The following is a 19,964-nucleotide window of genomic DNA, read 5'->3' on the forward strand; positions in this document are numbered from 1 at the left end:
GGGGGGGGGGGGAGGGGATGGCGATGGCGATGGCGGGTGGGCGTGGATGCACACGAGGTTGTCCGCGGCGGAAGCTGTAGCCGAGGCGTGTGTGGACGGCTGGCTGTAGTATGGATGTGCTATGTATATGTCGCCATATACACAGTGCTGTGTATGCATGCGCATGTATGCGGCGGCCACTGGGCATGCAGGCGGCGACGGCGACAACGACGACGACGACTGCACCCGCGGCGGCCAGCCCGTCGCAGCAGCAACACGTCGCAGCAACACGCCGCAGCAGCGACGAGAAGAATAACAAGACGGCAAATGACTCCAGGCGCGGATTGCGCGTCAGTGCGGGAAACACGACCTGGTCGCCGGCCGAGATTACTGAAGGGCTAGCGACCCAATGACCCCTCAAATGTGAGACCCTATCTTGGAGCATTGTAAGGTAGAAGCGCATTCAAGGCCTGGGCGGCTCTCGGACGCCAGACACGTCGCCACCTCGATTCGCCCGGCTCGCTGGCGCTTTGTTCTGCTCTGCTCTGCTCTGCTCTGCTCTGCCCTGCTCTACTCTGCTCTGCCTTCTTCCTGACTGCGACGGTCTGCGACTGACTGACTGACTGACTGACTGAGACTGCCCGACTCGCCGCCATCCGCCCGCCCACCCCCCCCATCCTGCCAGCTGCCAGCTGCCAGCCCGCCAGCCTGCCCCCATAAGCTGCACCGCTGCACCAACCCACCGCTGCATCGCCGCCCCCGCCCACGCCGCCCTCCCGCGCTTGTCTCCACCCACTCACCGTGTGGTGGTGTCCGTCTGTCCTCCTGCACCAACCCACCCGCTGAGCTGCCGCAACCATGTCCTGGAAGCTCACCAAGAGTACGTCTCCGCCCGCCCACCGCGCACCCCCCGCTAACACGCACCCTGCAGAGCTCAAGGAGACGCACCTTGCGCCGCTGGCAAACACATTCAGTCGCTCGTCGTCGACGTCCACAATAGTCGACAACCAGGCCACGCCCAAGGCCTCCAGCCACACCAGCAGCCTCACAGAGTCCAAAGACAATGGCATCGGTACCGCGCCCGCCCTCCACGTAGCCCCCCTCCCCCTCTGCCCTGCTGACCACACGCCGCAGCTGCCTCAGAAGCCCAGGCGTCGGCGCCCGCACCGCCCCTTCGCCCAGGCATCCTGATCGTCACGCTCCACGAGGGCCAGAAATTCTCGCTGCCCCCCGGTGCAGAGCAGCAGTTTAGCGGCCAAGGCCACCACCAGGGCTCCTTGTCCCAGGGCGGCGGCCTGTCTGTCGCCGGCTCCATGCGCCCGGGCTCCTCGTCTCGCAACGCCGCAGGCTCGTACGCAAGCCGCCCACAGTCTGCTGCCGGCAGCATCAACGCCGCGCCCACAAACCACGGCCGCTACTCGTCCAAGCACCTCCCCTACGCCCTGGTCGATTTCGACAAGCAGCAAGTCTTCATCAACGCCGTCTCGGGCACGCCTGAGAACCCCCTTTGGGCGGGCAGCAACACGCAGTACAAGTTCGACGTGTCCCGCGCTACCGACGTCACCGTCTCGCTCTACATCCGAAACCCCTCGGCCTCGCCCAACGCCGGCCGCAGCGAGGACATTTTCATTGGCACACTCAAGGTCACGCCCCGCTTCGAGGAGCAGCAGCAGGATGGAAAGTCTGCAAAGGGAGAGGAGACGGCTGGCCAGGCTGGCGCCGACTGGATACCTGTTCAGTTTGGCAGTGGTCAGATGAAGGTCGGTGTCAACTTTGTCGAGAACCGCCAAGACCGCCTGGCAATCGACGACTTTGAGCTCCTCAAGGTTGTGGGCAAGGGCAGTTTTGGAAAGGTCATGCAGGTGCAGTAGGTTGCCCACTGATTGCTCTCCCCGTGCATTCCCATGTGCTAACACAAAAATCAACAGGAAGAAAGACACGCACCGAATCTACGCCCTCAAGACGATCCGCAAAGCACACATCATCTCGCGCTCCGAAGTCGCACATACTCTTGCTGAACGTTCAGTATTAGCCCAGATCAACAATCCCTTCATCGTGCCGTTGAAGTTCTCGTTCCAGTCGCCAGAGAAGCTATATCTCGTGCTAGCCTTCGTCAATGGTGGTGAGCTGTTCCATCACCTCCAAAAAGAGCAGCGTTTCGACATCAACCGCGCCCGCTTCTATGCTGCCGAACTGCTCTGCGCTCTCGAGTGTCTGCACGGCTTCAATGTCATCTACCGCGACCTGAAGCCAGAGAATATCCTGCTGGATTACACTGGTCACATTGCCCTTTGTGACTTTGGTCTCTGCAAGCTCGACATGAAGGACGAGGACAGGACGAATAGTAAGTTTGCTCTGCATCCTTCTTCCACACCTCATCGACTGACTTTTTTTTCCTAGCGTTCTGTGGAACACCAGAGTACCTCGCTCCTGAGCTCTTGACGGGTGCTGGCTATACCAAGGCTGTCGATTGGTGGACGCTCGGTGTACTGCTGTATGAGATGTTGACTGGCCTGCCACCATTTTATGATGAAAACACCAACGATATGTATCGCAAGATCCTCACTGAGCCTCTGCATTTCCCAGGCCCTGAAATCGTGCCGCCGGCTGCGCGAGACCTGTTGACTCGTCTGCTCGACCGCAACGCAGAGAAGCGGTTAGGAGCCAAGGGCGCCGCCGAGATCAAGGCACACTACTTCTTCCACAGCATCGACTGGCGAAAGCTGCTCGAAAGGAAGTACGAGCCCAGCTTCAAGCCCAATGTGGTTAGTAATGTCGAGACACGCCGAATCCCACGCATGCTAACAGGCCGTAGGTTGACGCAAAGGACACTGCAAACTTTGACCGTGAGTTCACCTCGGAGGCACCCACAGACTCGTACGTCGACGGTCCCATGCTCTCGCAGACAATGCAACAGCAGTTTGCAGGATGGTCATACAACCGTCCCGTTGCCGGTCTCGGCGACGCTGGCGGTTCAGTCAAGGACCCGTCGTTCGAGGGCGTGACAGAAAGATAAAGCTAGCACCCTTGGACACAGCGGTTCGGCTTCGGAGCCGTTGAGTTGGTGCTTGGCTTGTGCCGGCGAGGAGGCCGAGCAAAAGGAAAAACACCCACCGGCTTTGGATGGATCCACACTAGAGAAGGCATAGTGATTGGTGGGTTCTCAGTGCTCTTTGATGCTTTTTGGGTTCGGGAGCAACGGCACGGCGCTTGAGGCAGCATTTGTGTGAGAGAAGCCTACATTCAGGCCAGCAAATCAATACGATATCCCCATTTGAACAAAGGCCTAATGATGCATGATGTCTCACCCTGTGCGCATAGCCGTGGCGTCCGTAAAGCGCGTCTTAGTGATCGGCTTAGTAAAGCTGGAACCAACGGGAGAGCAGCTGCCAGGCTGCGCGTGCTTGGTAAAAGTGGTACCCCTCAACGAAGCTCTGACGCAAGCGGGGGGGGGGGGTCTCGCCCGCGCGCCTTCGACATTTCTGCGACCACGTCCAGTCCAGCGACATTAACAATCACTCATCCACTCGACTTTTCACCTTCTTCATCCTCTCTTCCCTCTTGCAATTGACCTCGTGCGATACCCCCAATTGCCTCCCCGTCAGATACTCTCAATGTTGGTATTCACCCTCCATGGCCTGTACGTCATGCATGCTAACCCCACTTCCCAAACCAGCCCTGTAACTCAACATGCCTGGCTTCGCACAAGCCTCAGACCTCAGCGCGTGGTCGGCGCTTCAGGACCACCACCAGAAGCTGGGAAAGGACATTGTGCTGAAGGAGTACTTCAAGAAGGACCCCCAGGTAAGAAGCCAGCGATTGCATGCCTTACCCACTGTCTAAACATCTGCAGCGGTTCGAGAAGTTCAGCCGTACCTTCAAGAACGATGCCGAGAACTCGGAGATCCTGTTCGACTTTTCCAAGAACTTCATCACCGATGAGACACTGAAACTGCTCATCGAGCTCGCAAAGGAGTCTGGCCTCGAGAAGCTCCGTGATGACATGTTTGCGGGTGAGAAGATCAACTTCACCGAGAACCGCGCCGTCTACCATGTTGCGCTGCGCAACGTCTCCAACCAGGAGATGAAGGTCGACGGCAAGAGCGTCGTCGAGGACGTCAACAGCGTTCTCGACCACATGAAGGAGTTCAGCGAGCAGGTCCGCAGCGGCGAGTGGAAGGGATACACTGGCAAGAAGATTGACACCATCATCAACGTTGGAATTGGTGGATCTGACCTGTAAGTCCATGGACAAACTACTCTGCAAAGGTTGAAAGAGCACCGCTAACATGGAGCAGTGGCCCCGTCATGGTCTCGGAAGCCCTCAAGGCCTACGCCAAGCGCGACCTCAAGATCCACTTCGTCTCCAACATTGACGGCACCCACATTGCAGAGGCCCTCAAGGACTCCAACCCCGAGACGACCCTCTTCCTCATTGCCTCCAAGACCTTCACCACCGCCGAGACCGTCACCAACGCCAACAGTGCCAAGTCATGGTTCCTGCAGAGCGCAAAGCAGGAGGACATTGCCAAGCACTTTGTTGCTCTCTCCACCAACGAGGCCGAGGTGACCAAGTTCGGTATCGACAAGAAGAACATGTTTGGCTTCTCTGACTGGGTCGGTGGACGTTACAGTGTCTGGAGTGCCATTGGTCTGAGCGTTGCTCTCTACATTGGCTTCGACAACTTCCACCAACTGCTTGCTGGTGCACACGCCATGGACAAGCACTTCAAGGAGACTCCTCTTGAGCAGAACATTCCCGTCATTGGTGGTCTGCTCAGTGTCTGGTACTCTGACTTTTTTGGTGCCCAGACGCACCTTGTCTCTCCGTAAGTTTGCATTTCTGATCAAACGAAACTTGCTCTGACTTGGCCCAGCTTCGATCAGTACATGCACAGGTTCCCCGCCTACCTCCAGCAACTGTCCATGGAGTCCAACGGAAAGGCCATTACTCGCAGCGGCGACTACGTCAAGTACACGACTGGCCCCATTCTGTTTGGTGAGCCTGCCACCAACGCACAACACTCCTTCTACCAGCTTCTCCACCAGGGCACAAAGCTCATTCCCACCGACTTCATCCTGGCTGCCAAGAGCCACAACCCAGTTGACAACAACAAGCACCAGAAGATGCTTGCCTCCAACTTCTTTGCTCAGGCTGAGGCCCTCATGGTCGGCAAGACTCCTGATGAGGTCAAGGCTGAGGGAGCGCCCGAGGAGCTTGTTGCCCACAAGACGTTCCTTGGTAACCGCCCCACGACGTCCATCTTGGCCGACAAGATCACCCCTGCCACTCTGGGTGCGCTGATTGTCTACTACGAGCACCTGACCTTCACCGAGGGTGCCATCTGGAACATCAACAGTTTCGACCAGTGGGGTGTTGAGCTTGGCAAGTCGCTGGCCAAGAAGATCCAGTCTGAGCTTGACGACGACAAGGAGTCGACTGCTCACGACGCCAGCACAAGCGGACTCATCAATGCTTTCAAGAAGAAGTCTGCCTTGTAAATGGCGGAACGGACGATACGGTAATGACTGTAATGGCTGGAAGACTTTCCAAGGGGGGTTTGCAGTATGTAGTACGCTGAAGTGCTTACTCTAAAATAGTGCCAGCATCATGATATACGAATGAATATAAATGACCCAACATATGTCGCATCTGTACATGGCGTGGCCTTGGTATACATGAGCGCCTCTTCTTAGTCGGCTCTCTTCCCACCTCCGCCGTATCCGTAACCTCCCAGGCCATATTCACTGCCCATGCCTCCCCTGCCGTTGCTAACAGGCAGCCCATAGCCACTTCCGCCATTGCTAAAGACTCGGCCCCCTCCATTCATCCGATCGGTGGCATACCTCTTCAACCGCCTGGGCAACTCGACACCCCGGAAATACACGACGCAAACCGCCGCGCTCGCCACGGCGCTTAGAAAGCAATACACGAGTGTGCTCGTATAAATGTGGCCTCCATAGCCACTCCAGCCCGGCGGCAACGTAGTACTCGGATACCAGCGCACAGCAAACACCAACGGCAGGCTATCGCCAATCGTAATCTTGGTATTGCGCGAGTGGCTACTCACACTATACGCCGTAGCCGCATCCACCGTGCCCGGGCTCACGGATTTGGGCGCCGCGTGCACCAGCAGATTGACATAGTTTCCCACGTGCAAATGCGACAGCTGCAGCGTGCCCGCCAGCGCCACCACCAGCGGCGTGTACGACGTCGATTGCGAGCCCAGTGCGCCTTCCTGCGTCGACGCGTCCGACACCAGGTATTGCGATTCGAGCACTGACGGCGGCAGCGGCTTCGAGGGGATGCGGCACGAGAGCGGGGCGTCGTTGTGGATGTAGAATTCGAGGACTATATCCCAATTACTCGTCAGTTTCTCTTTTTTCTTTCTTGGGGATTACGTTGTGTGTGTGTGTGTGTGTGGCGGGATTCTTTTGGGGGGAACGAGGAGGCGCATACGGTGGAAGAACTCGTCCGTCACAAAGTCAATGGTGCAGTTTACGTCTTTCTCCAGCCCAAAGAAGAGTTCGAGCGGGCGCCCCGTTTCGTTGCAGACCGGAAACGGTATGTATTGTAAGTGGCCGGCGGCATCGGTGATCTATTTATATATTAGAGTTGGGTTAGTTGCGTGGTGTTGGCTGTGGCGTATGCATGTGTATGTAGGTATGGCCAGTTGTCTGTCTCTTTCTCTTTCCGCTTTTCTGGTTCTCATGCGCGCTCGAAGGGGGGGTGGGGAGTCGCTGACGTACATGTTCACCAGTCTCTCTGTCAAACGTAATCAGTAACATGATACATGATACCCTGGTGACTTGTTTCTGGGTCTGGAATTGCGCGAAGACGCAACAACAGGGAATAAACGTACATTGTTCGATTCAGACAGCTGACTGGAATTGGCTCGCCGGGGTTGTATCCTCGTTGCTTGTCGAGGCCGCCCAGAGGCTCCTGGCCGCTCAATGCGGCGGCGAGGCTGCTGAAGAAGGAGACGAGTGCGACGGCGGGGAGCCAGCGCCGACCGTGAGACAGCATGGCTCTTCAATGTGCGGTTCTTGGGTCTGCGCAACGGGCGGCGAGGGGGAAACACGGGGTATTTCGAGGGGGGTTTAGGAGAAGAAGAAAAAAGTGGATTATGGCGTGTTCATGGCGCGGGCGCACGAGGCAGCTATGGTGGTCGAGGTGCTCGTGTCAACTTGGCCATGGTTGAACTACGTACATGGTTAGGTGGCCTGTGCCTGGCGTTCCGACGCGCGCTCAGGGACCTCCGGGTGAACTCCGCAGAGGGCCAGCGTGGGCCAATCACGCTCCGTTTGCTGTAGACAATTGCTCTGTTTTGAGCACGACTATTGACGGGCTGCTTGGTTCGACCGATCCGGTGCGAGGCTGTGATGGCAGACAAGTGTGAATCTGGGGATGATGGTGCGCGGGAATCTGAGGTAAGACTACGGCTGCATCTGGTCCATGTCTTCAATTCTCTGATGGGTCCAGAGGCTCGCCCTCCCATGCACGACACCCACATGCAAATGCTGCTATAATACAGTGTGTAAAGCTCATGCCTAGTTCATACATGCTATGCTGGACATGCTTCGACGTCTACCATCCCTTCTTCGTAAGCTGAGTAACTCGTCCTGTGACGTCTTTGAAGCCCTGCTTGAACCTCGCTCTCCACCTCTCCGACGCCAGTCTCTTCCTCTTTAGACCCCCTCGCTCGTGGAACCGTTGTTTGTTGAAGTCCTGCTTGACTTTGTTTCGCGCAACCAGACTGCCCAGCATGCCGATTCCCCGCACGATATCGCGTCCGCGACTGGCATCCAGTTCTACCGAGCGGCCGTAGGATGGGTTGAGCCGCGGGTAAGAGGAGAATGTCTCTTCTTGCTGGACAGCAAGATTGGCGGCGTCAGAGGGCTTGTTGGACAAGGTAGGGTTCAGCATCGAGTCGGGTAATGCCATGGAATCGAAGTTCAGACGAGTGGGTCGCGCACTCTTTGTGTTTGAGAACTCGGCGCCAAACACACGGTTGGCTTGAGATGTGGTTGTTGTTGCAGCATTTCTCGGCATGTACGGCGGTGGAGTGCGGTTTGTAGGGATGCCGCTGAAGAGCGAGTCGATTGTTCGTGTGGTTTCGTCTAGAGTGGGTTGCGGTTGTGATTGTGGCGCCCCAGCCGGTTGGTTGTACATGTAGCGGACTTGTGGCCTTTGCGATTCTTGCTCAGGTATGTACTGCTCGTCGCTCTCGTCCTGTCGGCTCGATTGTGCTGCGCGGCTCAGTGACTGGGAGAAGCTTCGATGACATATCCACGGCCATGTCTGCTTCGACACATGCGCGTGCGGTATGCGAGCGAGGGACGACGGGCGGAGCAGGAGCTCGCCTAGTGATCGCGAGGCCATTGTGGACGTCTAATTGTGGCGGCCAAGTCCAATTGCGGATTCGCGGGGTTGGGGGTTGGGGGGGGGGCATCCAAGTTGGTGCATGTCGCGATTCCCAAAATCTTCGGAAGTTCGGTGGTCCGAGCGCCTGTAGGTACAGCTCTAATTCTCTCTCCTGCGACTGCTACAACACACGACAAAGCCTCACCGTCCCGCCATCACTTTTCCCGTGCGCCATCCTTCCACCGACCTCCTACACCCCGCGACCGTATATCTATTCAACATGTACGGTTATCCTGGTATGTCGCCCCATGCTTGCGTCGCGAAACCAACTAACACGTACAGGTGCTCCGGGCTACAACCGACCTCCAGGCTATGCCGGACCTCCGCCTGGCATGGCTCCGCCAGGGATGGGTATGTGAAGTTTCTCGCCTATCGCGAACTTCTGCTAACAAACTGTCGGCCCTCCAGGCGCGGCGGCTCCTCCCGGTGTAGCTGCTCCTCCGGGCGTCGCAAGCGCGCAGGTCCCCCCAGTAGTGAATGGATCACGCGCCCTGCCATCAGGTTGGCAAGCGCCCGCGAGCATGCCCAATTTCAACTTCAATGCGCCCGTTATTCGCCTAGGAACACAGGGAGGCCGTCCTGGAGGTGTCGACAGCCCGGCGGGCGGGCGCAGGGACAATGCAGCACCACCCGCCCGTCGTGGACTGGGAATGGACCGGGACGGTGATCGCCGCGACATGCCGCAGCCAGTCAACCCACCTACCCGCGAAGAGATTGCCAGGACCATATTCGTTGGGAACATTCCAGATGGCGTTGGTGGTGACGAGGGCATGGAGCGCATCCTGGAGACGGCAGGAAAGCTAGTCCGCTGGACGAGGGCTACAGATGCCAACAACAAGCCGCAGACTTTTGGCTTTGCCGAATTTGCCGATGCACAGAGTTTGGAGACGGCCGCTGAGATCTTCAAGGATGTCCGCGTACCTACAAAGCGCCAGAAGCCCGGAGGCGCAGGAAAGAAGGAGGAGGGCGAAGAAGAGAAAGAAGAAGAGATCGAGACGACCAAATTGCACGTCATGGTCGACGATGCCTCCATCAGATATGCCGAGGAATGGAGCAAGACCCGAAACGAAGATGAGGCCACAGTCCAGTTCCGCCTTGACAGCGCAAAGGAAGCTCTTTCGTCCGTCCTCGCAAGCATTTTCAACCCACCGACTGCGCCTATAATGGACTATGCGGGAGACACAATGATGCAAGATGCGCAGGCTCAAGACGGTGACGACGTGGAAGTGGCATTCGTAAATCTTGCTACTGGAGAGGACGAGTTGGCAGATATTCCGGCTGAGATGCGAGAGATTGTTGCCGCCGAGATTGCTGCCTTCCGCGACCGTTCCAACCAACGCGATCGCGAACGCCTGAGGAGAGAGGAGGAACTTGAAGCTGAAGAACGCCGCCGTAGTGGCAGACGCACGTCGCCACCTTCATCTGCTCCCAGCGGACCAGGGAATGCTAATGGCGTGCCATTGGGTCCACGGGCAGAACGAGGTGTCCAAGGGGCTCCTAGCGGACCCAAGGGGTCGCAATTTCCTCGCGATTATCAAGCTGGAGTCAGCTTTGTTAATGGTGGCGCCGTAAACAACGGAGTGTACATCAGCCGGGAAGACGATGACGACTCTGCTAGCGATTCCGAACTGGAACGCCGTCGTCAGAAGAAGCGTAGTGAAGAGGCCGAAGAGGCGTACAAGAAGCAGCTTTCTCGATGGCTCAACACTGAACGGCGAACTGTGGCCTCACTTGAGCGTACCAACGATCACTTCAAGAACATGGATGCAGAGCGTGAGAAGGCTCGTGTCGCTCAGGCTAAGCAACTTCGAGAGTTCGATGATGATCAGGAAGCAGCTTCTAGACGCGATCTTTACTACCGCGACCACAGCGACTGGATCCGTGAGCGCGAAAAGGTTCGCGGCCTCGAAGCCAAGGAAGACGCAATCGATCGAGACCAGGAACGGCGCGAGATGGCCGCACAGAAGCGACAGCAGGACCAGGCACGTGGCCAGGCCGACGCTTTCTTGGAAGAGCAGGGCGAGGAGATCATGCGCAGGGAAGAACAGCGCGAGCCAGCGCACTTCAAAATATCTCTCGGTGCAGCCGCCAAGAAGCTCGAGCAGACTGCCGCTCCTCGTCGTACCGCCGCCGACGTCGAAAACCTTCTCGAAGACGAAGACCTTACCGACCAGCAGGGTACTAGGAAACGACCCCTTATTCCCATCAACTTTGATGCTGCCGTCCGGGCCAATCTTACCCAGGAAGAAATTGAAGAAGCGCAGCGACAGCTTGCGCGTGATATTCCCAACGACAAGGAGGGTCTGTGGAAGTGGCCTGTCTCTTGGGAACATTTGCCCGAGAAGAACATTGACAAGGACATCAAAGAATGGGCTGGCAACAAGGTTCTTGAAGTCATGGGTGTTCAAGAAGAAATGCTGGTTGATGCCATTGTTGAACACTTGAAGAGTAGGGGCGATCCACAGGCCTTGGTGGAGAATCTGGAAGTTGTAAGTCTTCTCTCATCCGTATGCGTGTGTTGTCTTGCTAACATCAAGTCTAGGCCCTCGATGAGGAAGCAGAAGCTCTTGTGAAGAAGCTTTGGCGTATGGTCATCTACTACAGTGAGACTGAAAAGAGAGGTATCAAATAGGTTTCTCGCCTTGGCGTACATGTTCAAAAGCCGGCCATCACTACGTCTCAAGACCAATGACTTGGGCATTCCCCATGGTTCGGGCGAGTGAGTATCTAGGCAATCTTGCCTTGAGTAGCTATTGACGCGTTGTAGGGTCCTCGGATCTTGCATCACGATACGAAGTGTAGTTAATGGGTATCGAGAGAATGGAGTATCCAGTCAGGTCCGTCTATTCATTTTTGCTTTGTGCGTTGTTAACAAACAGGCCCGTGGCGCTTCTTCTATCAGCTTCAGCCGGAGCCTATGTACTGATGAATCTGTTTCTGTTATGCCGGGATCAGGCTGGTGAGCCTGGTACTCTCGAGCTCAAGCTGACACTTGAAACCATGTCCCCTCCCGCCGGCGGCAAAACTAATTTGCCGTGGCGTTTGATCATGCCGTCCACGGATGAGTAACTCAAGGCTAAGTCTGAAGATAAACCGTAGTTCTGAAGAGCCTCATCTTCTTGGAGACATGGCACTTGTTGTTGTTGTTCGGCGCTTGAGGCGTTCCAGCCTGGCAATGCGTTGTCAACCCCAAGCTTTTCGCCTAGGCGCGAAGCATTTGAGCCACCTCTCTGCACATGTAGACCAGGATGCCACCTGATTGCTGAAGGGACCGAGAACCCTCACGTGTGAGGTAAATAAAACGTCGGCAGCAGTAGAGCGATTGCAAAAGCCCCGGTTTTGCCAGTCCCAGGTAGTGGCGCGGCAGAGTTCTTCCACGAATGATGAGGGGCAGGTGGGGTTGCGCTACGACGGGCCCATGGTAGTTGGGACTATCATTGTGGAGGTGCGTGGAGGGTCGCGTGGATGGCTTGCCAGTTAAATAGACGTCTAGATCTTTTCTCCTCCCGCAAAGAAAGGCACACGTGTCTTCGTCATTCTCTCCTCTCCTCCTCTCCCCATCTTCATCTTTTGCTCAATTACACAGCACAAGTTCAATTGCTTCAGACTATTAGCGGGGTATCGCTAAATTCCGAGGCATTCCGAATCATAACAACATAACACACACATACTATCGTCATGGTCACAATCACAGGCGCCGAGACAAGGGATGTGCGGTTTCCGGTACGTTGTCTACTCAAGCATATCTTGCAGGCAGTATAGACAGAGAAGCTGATGCGTCGACTTAGACATCCCTCGATAAGACTGGCTCTGATGCCATGAACGCTGCGGGAGACTACTCTTCAGCCTATTGCATCCTACATACTGACTCAGATCTAAAAGGTCACGGCATGGTAAGTCAAGAATCTGTCATTTTGTTGCGGTACGAAAGAGGTAGAAATGAAGAAAGCTCGGTTCTGCACATATGTGACTTGGTACCATGCATCATGATGTCTTCAAGCCGCGTAACATATACTCGCCGTCCGCAAGACATTCTATCAAATACAGGCATCTTTCTAACACAATTTCAAGACTTTCACAATCGGTCGTGGAAACGAAATAGTATGCACAGCCATTGCGCACCTTGCAGACCGTATCAAAGGACACACTCTCGACTCGCTGGTCGCCAACTGGGGCAAAACATGGCGCCATCTTGTAAACGACTCTCAACTGCGGTGGATTGGCCCCGAAAAGGGTGTCATTCACCTTGCTCTCGGCGCCGTGGTCAACGCCATCTGGGACCTGTGGGCCAAATCGCTGGGCAAGCCCGTCTGGCGCATAGTAGCAGACATGACCCCACAGCAAATCGTCGACCTAATCGACTTCCGCTACATTACCGATGCCCTGACCCCAGAGGAGGCCTTGGAGATTCTCACAAAAGCCGAAGCCGGCAAGAAAGAGCGACTGCAAGAAGCTCTCGATAGCCGTGCTGTGCCTGCCTACACCACCTCTGCCGGATGGCTGGGCTACGGCGAGGACAAGATGCGTGGACTGCTGCAGGACACGCTATCCAAGGGCTACAAGCACTTCAAGCTCAAGGTTGGAAGCAATATTGCCCAGGACAAGCAGAGACTGAGCATCGCACGAGAGATTATCGGCTTTGACAAGGGCAACGTGCTCATGGTGGACGCAAATCAAGTGTGGAGTGTACCCGAGGCGATTGAGTACATGAAGGAGCTGAAGGAGTTCAAGCCGTGGTTCATCGAGGAGCCTACCAGCCCCGACGATGGTACGTTCTTTCCCTTCTTCTTGCAGCAATACTAATACTAACGCGAAAATCATCTAGTCCTCGGCCACAAAGCCATCCGCGAAGCCCTCAAGCCTTACAACATTGGCGTTGCCACGGGCGAAATGTGTCAGAACCGCGTCATGTTCAAGCAGTTCCTCGCCTCGGGCGCAATCGACATCTGCCAGATCGACGCGTGCCGTCTCGGCGGTGTAAACGAAGTCATTGCCGTGCTTCTCATGGCCGCCAAGTTCAACATCCCCATTGTCCCCCACTCGGGCGGTGTCGGTCTGCCAGAGTACACGCAGCATCTTTCCACTATTGACTACGTTGTCGTCAGTGGCAAGAAGAGTGTCTTGGAGTACGTCGACCATCTCCACGAGCACTTCTTCCACCCCAGCCGCATCGAGAATGGATACTATGTCACTCCCATGGACCCTGGTTACTCGGTCGAGATGAAGCCCGAGAGCATGGACAAGTTCAGCTTCCCTGGTGGAAAGGACGGCTGGTGGCAGTCTGACGAGGCGAAGCCTATTCTGGAGGGTATCAAGATCTAGTGTGATGTCTAACATTGATTTTTTTTCTTCTAAAAGTAATTAAGAGTTTTGTCTGATTTGGGTGCGGATTTGGGGGAAGTGATATCATGTGCAGATCTTGTTCAAAGAAATTGAATATATTCAATGAGAAAAAAGGGATTACGGAAATTCTATCTTGCCATGGGGGAATAGTTATGATGCATGTGCAGTGGTTGCCTGATACCGTGGCAAGAACTAACAGGCAGCCTCGCTAACCATGCTATATGCTACATACACGTACAGCATCACCATTAGAAGCCTGATACCCCTCTCCCTTGCCTCTTACAAGTCATGCTACCTTTCTTCAACATAGTCCCCGGTAGTCCCAGCACAGGGCCAATAGGCTGGCACCTCCATGCAACAGAATGCGGCGAGACGCGTACTTCATTTGCAAGCTACGTGCAACTCGACTTCGTCGCTGGCACCACGACAAAATCCGCCAAGACGGGTTTCCCAGACTTCAGCCGGCTACCGGCCGAGCTGCAAGTCCACGTACTGAGTTTCTGCAGCAGCGCCACGCTCTTCCGGCTCATGCACACTTGCAGCGCGCTGCGGCACGCCGCCAGCAAGCTCTTCTGGGCTCGCCCGGATACCTGGTATTCCCTCGACGGTACCTGGCTGCTTGCAGGCGGGTTTCCCGGAGAAACGCACTGTGTGACTGAGTTTCTGCGGCGGGTGCGTCAGCTCGAAATCAGGTTTGAACATGTACGCGAGGTGATGCCCCCGGCTACGGACGAGCAGGACGAGCAGATATACGGCTTTTGGCGCGCACTACAGCGTCTGGCTCCTCGGCTCGAGCGTGTCGTCGTCAGCCATGATGCGCCGCGCATAACAAGGACTATCTCGCTCGAGCTTCTGAAACGAGTGCTGCAGAAGCGGCCGCGCGGTATCGACGCCTTTGCATCCGTCATCACAGCCGGCGATGCCAGTACACACCGCGGGATAAGGTATCGCGGCCGCTTTGGCGCCGCCGGCTGGGAACTAACGGACCCGGAGTGGGTGCGCCAGAGTGTGCTTCTCCCGCCGAAAGCGTGGCGTGGGCCCATGGGCGAGTATGCTCAAGCCCAGTACCAGATTGACCGGTGTCTGAGGATGCGGCGTGCGCGGCATGCACTGCGCATTCAAGCGGCTGAGCGAAGCTATCTCAGCGAGGAAGAGTGGTTCAAGTGTCCCGGGCGTGAGTGCCATGACTACTTTTTCGAGGGTAGAGCATGGGCGGTGCATGCGGTGGAGACACAGGACTTTATGTACGCAGACGTGCCGGTCGAGTATAAAGACGAGTTTGATAGGTACGAGGATATGATTGAGCGTGTTGATAGGAGGGCGTGGGACACTGTGTTGAGGATACGGAAGCGGTACAGAGGAGCAAGCATTCAGGAGAGGAAAGAAATTGAGCAGGAGACCCTGGATCAATTGTTGTGTGATCCGGACTATGCTTCAAGCAAGCCAGCGAAGGAGAGTGGGATTTGGATGCTATATCAAGATTGTGTCAAGGAAGAAAGGTAGAGAGTGGTTCATGAGTTGTCTCAGTCTCATTTACTCTACTGCTTCTGTGGGAAAACAGCTCCAAGTATAGTTTGTTAGAGTGTCTATAGTCGGTAGTCTAACAGCTTTTCACAACATACTGCGATGTAGCGAAGTGACCCCTGAACCATTAGAATGAACGCTTTGTGGTTGCTATGGGTCTTCTAACCAGAACAAAATCATGCATTCTAGGTAATAAATCCTCCGGTTACCATTTGCACCTGTATTCAGATTGAATTTTCAACCACCAACTCACTTCCACAATCGCGGCACGTTCCTTGGGTGTATTTCTCCCAGATTGACCCTTCTCGCATTTGAAAGACTACATATCGGGTACAATAACATACTTTACCACTTCCAGCAGATATTTGGGACCCGAACTTCGATCTTCATAAGGACGACCATGCCTGAAGCCATATACACTCCAAAAAACTCCACGGATCAAATCATTTCAACTCAGAGCTTGACTTAATCTCAATTTTTGAAAGAGCTCCGCGTATGCCGCTCAATCCCGACTTTGGCGATATCTCTAATGCGGTCTTTGCGACATATTCAAAGAGATCCGAGAGGCCTTGCTTCTCAACAGCCGATGTTTCAAAGTATGCCAACGCCCCTATCCTGATTGCTAGCTTGTTCGCCTACATTCTTGTTTAGCTTAGCTATCATCATGAAACTAGCCATACATACTGCATAAGGAGATATCGGCATCATATCCTGACGCCGCAATCTAGAGAGCGTTTGGGTACTGTTACGCAGGTCTTTCTTGCACCCGACAAGTACCTTGGGCACCCTGGCAAGAAATTGCGCGGCTTCAGCATTCCACTATTACTGTTAGCTAAAGTCTATCTGAGCATTCAGCAGGTCAAACAAACCATGTATTCCACGTTCTCGAATGAATCAGGGTCGCTAATGTCGAAACAGATCAACAACATGTGCACATCCTTGTACGAAAGACGTCGCAATCTGTCGTTTTCATTTATCCCGGTATTATCCCATATGACAAGCTCAACTTGGCAGCTCTCTATAGCCACTGATTTGATGAAGTGGTTCATCACAGATGCCTCTGAGTCCAGGCATTGATCTTTACTCCATGTGCTAGCAAGGTAAGTTTTGCCACACATCGTATCACCAAGCAACACTATCTTTCGACGGTTGATAGTTTTTGGTGTGACTTGTTTTATCAGAATGTGAGAAGGTTTTGGTGAACTCTGGAAGCGATCCCAAGGGAGACGGTTGAAGCCATTGATGGAGCTTGGGGAAAGGCTATGCCTAGATACTGAACAAACGCGACATTGGGTTTCGTGCAAGTACTGAAGACGATCTGATTTGCACCAGTGGCATGCCCATGTACCCTCAGTCGGCGTGATGATGCTGGAAGGAGACCAGCTAGAGACTGAACTTCCTAGATTTCCGTTTTGTTGTCCACTTGGTTGTGTTACACCTGTAGAGACCGATTTTGTATCCCTGCAGCTGTTTACATGAAGTAAGCAAGCATCTTCTGTCATTTTTGACAAGGATATCTTGCAAAAAGGGCATTGGGCGACTTTGGAGAATACCGAGGAACCTCCATCGGAATTTGTCGTACAGATAGCTAGGTGAACGTTGCAGGCTGTTTCAGAAAACCCAGACATATTCTTATCGCAAAAGGGGCAGGTAGAGAGATACTTAGGGGGGTCCCTGTCACTGGGGTTCTGCGTCGGCATGAAGAAACCGAGGCGGGGCATATGAAGGCTTGCTGCACTCTTGAATGCAGCAAAAGGTATTCCCCGGATCTTGCCCAGCAGGCGCTGGCCTGTTGCTTGGTCACTAGAGTCGAATGAGGACTGTTGCAAGCTGGAAATATTGCTGATGGCTTCAATATTCTGAGTATCTTCCGTGAATAGGATTCGAGGCATAGCTGAAGTGTTACCAAATGGTGAATATGCGGTTTTCGTCGTTTCTTCCTCCGTAGATATCGGAGTGTAGACCTCTTTATCAGAGTCGGAATCAGGTCGTCCCAAGATTCTCATCACAATATCAGTATCTCTTGCTGATATGTACGTTCTGCATGCTTTGGCAGCAGCAGCGTTATTCGCTTGGTGATCTGTTAGGTAGCCCGATACCGTACAATGCTGCGTATTGCTGATTCTCACAGTGCAAGTGAATCCTGAGAGGCTCCGGTAGGTCGTGTAACGAGGTTCCTGGCCATACATTTTACAATACTCTTTGAGAAAATCGATGCTTGTCATGTCCCCTTCCTTATTCAGCTTAGCATTGTCTTCCCTGGCCACCCTATTAAGAATACACTGAGATTCAATGACGCCACCGGGATGACCAGAGCCGTATATTGGAGAAGGTAGTCTATAACATTCTTTTGGGACGCGTTCCAATGTGGCCACAGCTGCGGGTGTACAGCCTGTAGACAAGGGAGGGTATATTGTAAATGACGGTTCTTGCCCGAGCATTATCGGTTTCTCGTCTTCAGCTAGCGGTTCCACCAACCCTTTCATTCTGGAATTCTTAGCCGTGACAGAAACACAGTCAGTCAAGGTAGCAGGTCCAACAGTCGTTCCATTGTTAGTGGCCGCCCCAAGGCTCTCTGTGATAGGATAGACCTTCTTGCGAAGCTCACCAGTCTCGATGGTGGGGTTCCGGACAAGCTCCTCTCTGTCAAACTGTTCAGGGTTCCCCATGTGGTGCATCTCCATGGGCTCGTGGAGCGGTGTGTCCAAAACATACGGCTTCTCTTTGTTTGACTTGCTTTCTTGATCCACGTTCACTTTGTCCAATGTGTCTCCCTGAACTGCAATATATGATAAAATGGAGAGCTCCCTATTGGGCATGGTGGTTTTGATATGGTTCGGGGTATAGTAAAGAACAAAGTCCTCTGGCGCAGGGTGAAACTGTTCATCCTGATCTCTAGACTTTGAACTCTTGAGCTCTTCCATCTCCAAACTGCGCACATCTTGCTCGTCCATAAGACCTAGGTCAGCAGTACCAACATCATCTCCAGGGGGATGTTGCGGAGGAGGTGAGCTGTACATCTCAGACGATGCAGATGATGGAGCCTCTTGGCTCATGAGTTTCGACTGTAGCGGTGCTTCTTGCATCTGTTCTGAGACATTGATGGTCATTTCCAACCGAGCCCCAAAGCCTGGATTGGAAGAAGGCTGTAGTTGAACAGCGTTTGGATATGACATCGTAGACTGAAATTCCGGGACCGACCGTTCCAGGGCCCTTGCATGTCCCACAAGTAGGGCTGTATAGGCCTCTTCTTCGTCGACCTTGCCTTCCATTTTAGATATCTGTATCAGGAATGCCAAACAATTTTCGTATCCATCATGTCCGTTTTTTTCCAGCTTTCTGAACCCTCGCAGGGACCGGCGACCCTGGAGGTGAGCTTCAACATAGTCTTGGTTTATCATCATGAGCTCGGCGAGTTTCATAGTATCCTTCAAGTAAATCTCGTCCTTCTTGCCCACCTGGTGCTCCGTGATAAGTAGCTTCTCTGCCATGGTGGATTTTGCTTTGCCCCATGAGCCTATTAGACAATAGGAATCGACCAGGTGTTCTAGTAATTCGCCTTTCGACACGCCGCAAACCGTGAATCTTTGAGTTGCTGTGGGTGATGCATAGCTCGTGTTTGAAGAAAATCTCTTTAGGCAGTTCTGGAAATGACGGATCGCACCCGTCAAATCACCCTGCTCCTTCCGCTTCTTGGCCTCCTTGAACAAAGATCTAATCAAGTCACTCTCTATATCCGAGTCGGTATCAGACTGGTATTCTGTCAGGGCATTGCCAGTGCTGGTCTCGGACGGGGCTGGAATGGCCGTTTCTATGTCTTCGTATTCATACACGGTACTTGCAGCGAACCAGCGTAGCATTGGCTCATTTGCGTCTCTGATAAATACGTCCCCGAAACCTGAGCCATATCTGGCGGAAATCTTATCGCTGGGGTCTGCATTGAGAGTTGTTGACGCAGTTGATACGACATCAGCAGCTGATTGAACGCACTCCCGCAAATTGCTCATGTAGTTGAATTCTTGGGTGTTCAGATCGCTAGAGTCTGTGACTGCACCTTGTAATTTTCCGAACTTCGCATTGAGAAGAGCTCCAAATGTGCGGAACTCATAGTAAAGTTTGTCCAGGGTCGGAACGATCTTATCTGGTATCCCTTCCGTTGATCTTTGGAAGGCCACCTGATTCCAGCTGGGTAGCATGAGTAAGAGCATCGCGATCATAAACCAGGAACTTTATATGCGCTGATGTCTGAGATAACAGAAGTAGGCCGACACTGGCAAGGATCAGGTTGACTTACAGAATGATTGTGCTGAGCGAAAGCTGAAGTGCTGTGTGTGACGACTGTATCTTCTCTCTATAATCTAGGATCTGTGTAGAGGCACTCCTTAATCTAAGCAGTTTCCGTGGAGCATCGAGGAGTGGCGTCTTCTTGTTGATACCGTCCAGCAAGGTGTGCAGCTTTTGTACAACATCGGTGCCATCGTTCAGTGAGCGCGCAAGATTCTTCCAGTGGGTACCAACATGTCCCGTCGATTGTAGGTTTGATTTGACGTCGCTTTGGTCGATGGTCTCCCTCATAGACTCAAGTACCCGCTGGAAACCCTCCACATCGCTGAGGAGACCCATGAGCGTCGCATCCACAATTTTCGTCTCATCGCGAAAATGCTTGATAAGTGTAGCCACCTCAACAGATACC

At 54.0% G+C, this 19,964-nt stretch overlaps 8 protein-coding genes across 8 annotated transcripts; 5 read left to right on the forward strand and 3 right to left on the reverse strand.

Annotated features, from left to right (window-relative positions):
* Window positions 1-768: 768 nt before the first annotated feature.
* Window positions 769-3,251, forward strand: SETTUDRAFT_164268 (uncharacterized protein). The gene is made up of 6 exons (XM_008030162.1): window positions 769-859; window positions 911-1,051; window positions 1,114-1,846; window positions 1,908-2,323; window positions 2,380-2,744; window positions 2,795-3,251. Exons 1-6 carry the CDS (start codon window positions 838-840, stop codon window positions 2,993-2,995), a joined length of 1,878 nt encoding a protein of 625 aa, XP_008028353.1. The 5' UTR covers window positions 769-837; the 3' UTR covers window positions 2,996-3,251.
* Window positions 3,252-3,669: 418 nt separating this feature from the next.
* SETTUDRAFT_32906 (uncharacterized protein) lies at window positions 3,670-5,481 on the forward strand (the record flags this gene model as incomplete). The annotated part of the gene is made up of 4 exons (XM_008029888.1): window positions 3,670-3,783; window positions 3,833-4,218; window positions 4,278-4,808; window positions 4,857-5,481. 4 exons carry the CDS (start codon window positions 3,670-3,672, stop codon window positions 5,479-5,481), a joined length of 1,656 nt encoding a protein of 551 aa, XP_008028079.1.
* Window positions 5,482-5,672: 191 nt separating this feature from the next.
* On the reverse strand, window positions 5,673-7,006 carry SETTUDRAFT_21238 (uncharacterized protein; the record flags this gene model as incomplete). Its single annotated transcript, XM_008029807.1, has 4 exons — window positions 5,673-6,331; window positions 6,440-6,578; window positions 6,730-6,745; window positions 6,843-7,006. The coding sequence occupies 4 exons, from the start codon at window positions 7,004-7,006 to the stop codon at window positions 5,673-5,675; spliced, it is 978 nt and encodes a 325-aa protein (XP_008027998.1).
* Window positions 7,007-7,454: 448 nt separating this feature from the next.
* On the reverse strand, window positions 7,455-8,362 carry SETTUDRAFT_118791 (uncharacterized protein; the record flags this gene model as incomplete). The annotated part of the gene is made up of 1 exon (XM_008030163.1): window positions 7,455-8,362. One exon carries the CDS (start codon window positions 8,360-8,362, stop codon window positions 7,568-7,570), a length of 795 nt encoding a protein of 264 aa, XP_008028354.1. The 3' UTR covers window positions 7,455-7,567.
* A 208-nt stretch (window positions 8,363-8,570) lies between these two features.
* SETTUDRAFT_164271 (uncharacterized protein) lies at window positions 8,571-11,284 on the forward strand. Its single transcript, XM_008030164.1, has 5 exons — window positions 8,571-8,640; window positions 8,687-8,755; window positions 8,813-10,893; window positions 10,947-11,123; window positions 11,172-11,284. Exons 1-4 carry the CDS (start codon window positions 8,625-8,627, stop codon window positions 11,034-11,036), a joined length of 2,256 nt encoding a protein of 751 aa, XP_008028355.1. The 5' UTR covers window positions 8,571-8,624; the 3' UTR covers window positions 11,037-11,123; window positions 11,172-11,284.
* A 677-nt stretch (window positions 11,285-11,961) lies between these two features.
* On the forward strand, window positions 11,962-13,791 carry SETTUDRAFT_138593 (uncharacterized protein). The gene is made up of 4 exons (XM_008030165.1): window positions 11,962-12,127; window positions 12,193-12,297; window positions 12,476-13,172; window positions 13,230-13,791. Exons 1-4 carry the CDS (start codon window positions 12,083-12,085, stop codon window positions 13,724-13,726), a joined length of 1,344 nt encoding a protein of 447 aa, XP_008028356.1. The 5' UTR covers window positions 11,962-12,082; the 3' UTR covers window positions 13,727-13,791.
* Window positions 13,792-14,035: 244 nt separating this feature from the next.
* On the forward strand, window positions 14,036-15,250 carry SETTUDRAFT_32911 (uncharacterized protein; the record flags this gene model as incomplete). The annotated part of the gene is made up of 1 exon (XM_008029889.1): window positions 14,036-15,250. One exon carries the CDS (start codon window positions 14,036-14,038, stop codon window positions 15,248-15,250), a length of 1,215 nt encoding a protein of 404 aa, XP_008028080.1.
* A 464-nt stretch (window positions 15,251-15,714) lies between these two features.
* SETTUDRAFT_92205 (uncharacterized protein) lies at window positions 15,715-16,389 on the reverse strand (the record flags this gene model as incomplete). Its single annotated transcript, XM_008030166.1, has 3 exons — window positions 15,715-15,906; window positions 15,956-16,090; window positions 16,141-16,389. 3 exons carry the CDS (start codon window positions 16,387-16,389, stop codon window positions 15,715-15,717), a joined length of 576 nt encoding a protein of 191 aa, XP_008028357.1.
* Between the last annotated feature and the right edge of the window lie 3,575 nt (window positions 16,390-19,964).

The sequence above is a fragment of the Exserohilum turcica genome, assembly GCF_000359705.1.
Source record: "Exserohilum turcica Et28A unplaced genomic scaffold SETTUscaffold_4, whole genome shotgun sequence".
Taxonomy (NCBI): domain Eukaryota; kingdom Fungi; phylum Ascomycota; class Dothideomycetes; order Pleosporales; family Pleosporaceae; genus Exserohilum; species Exserohilum turcicum.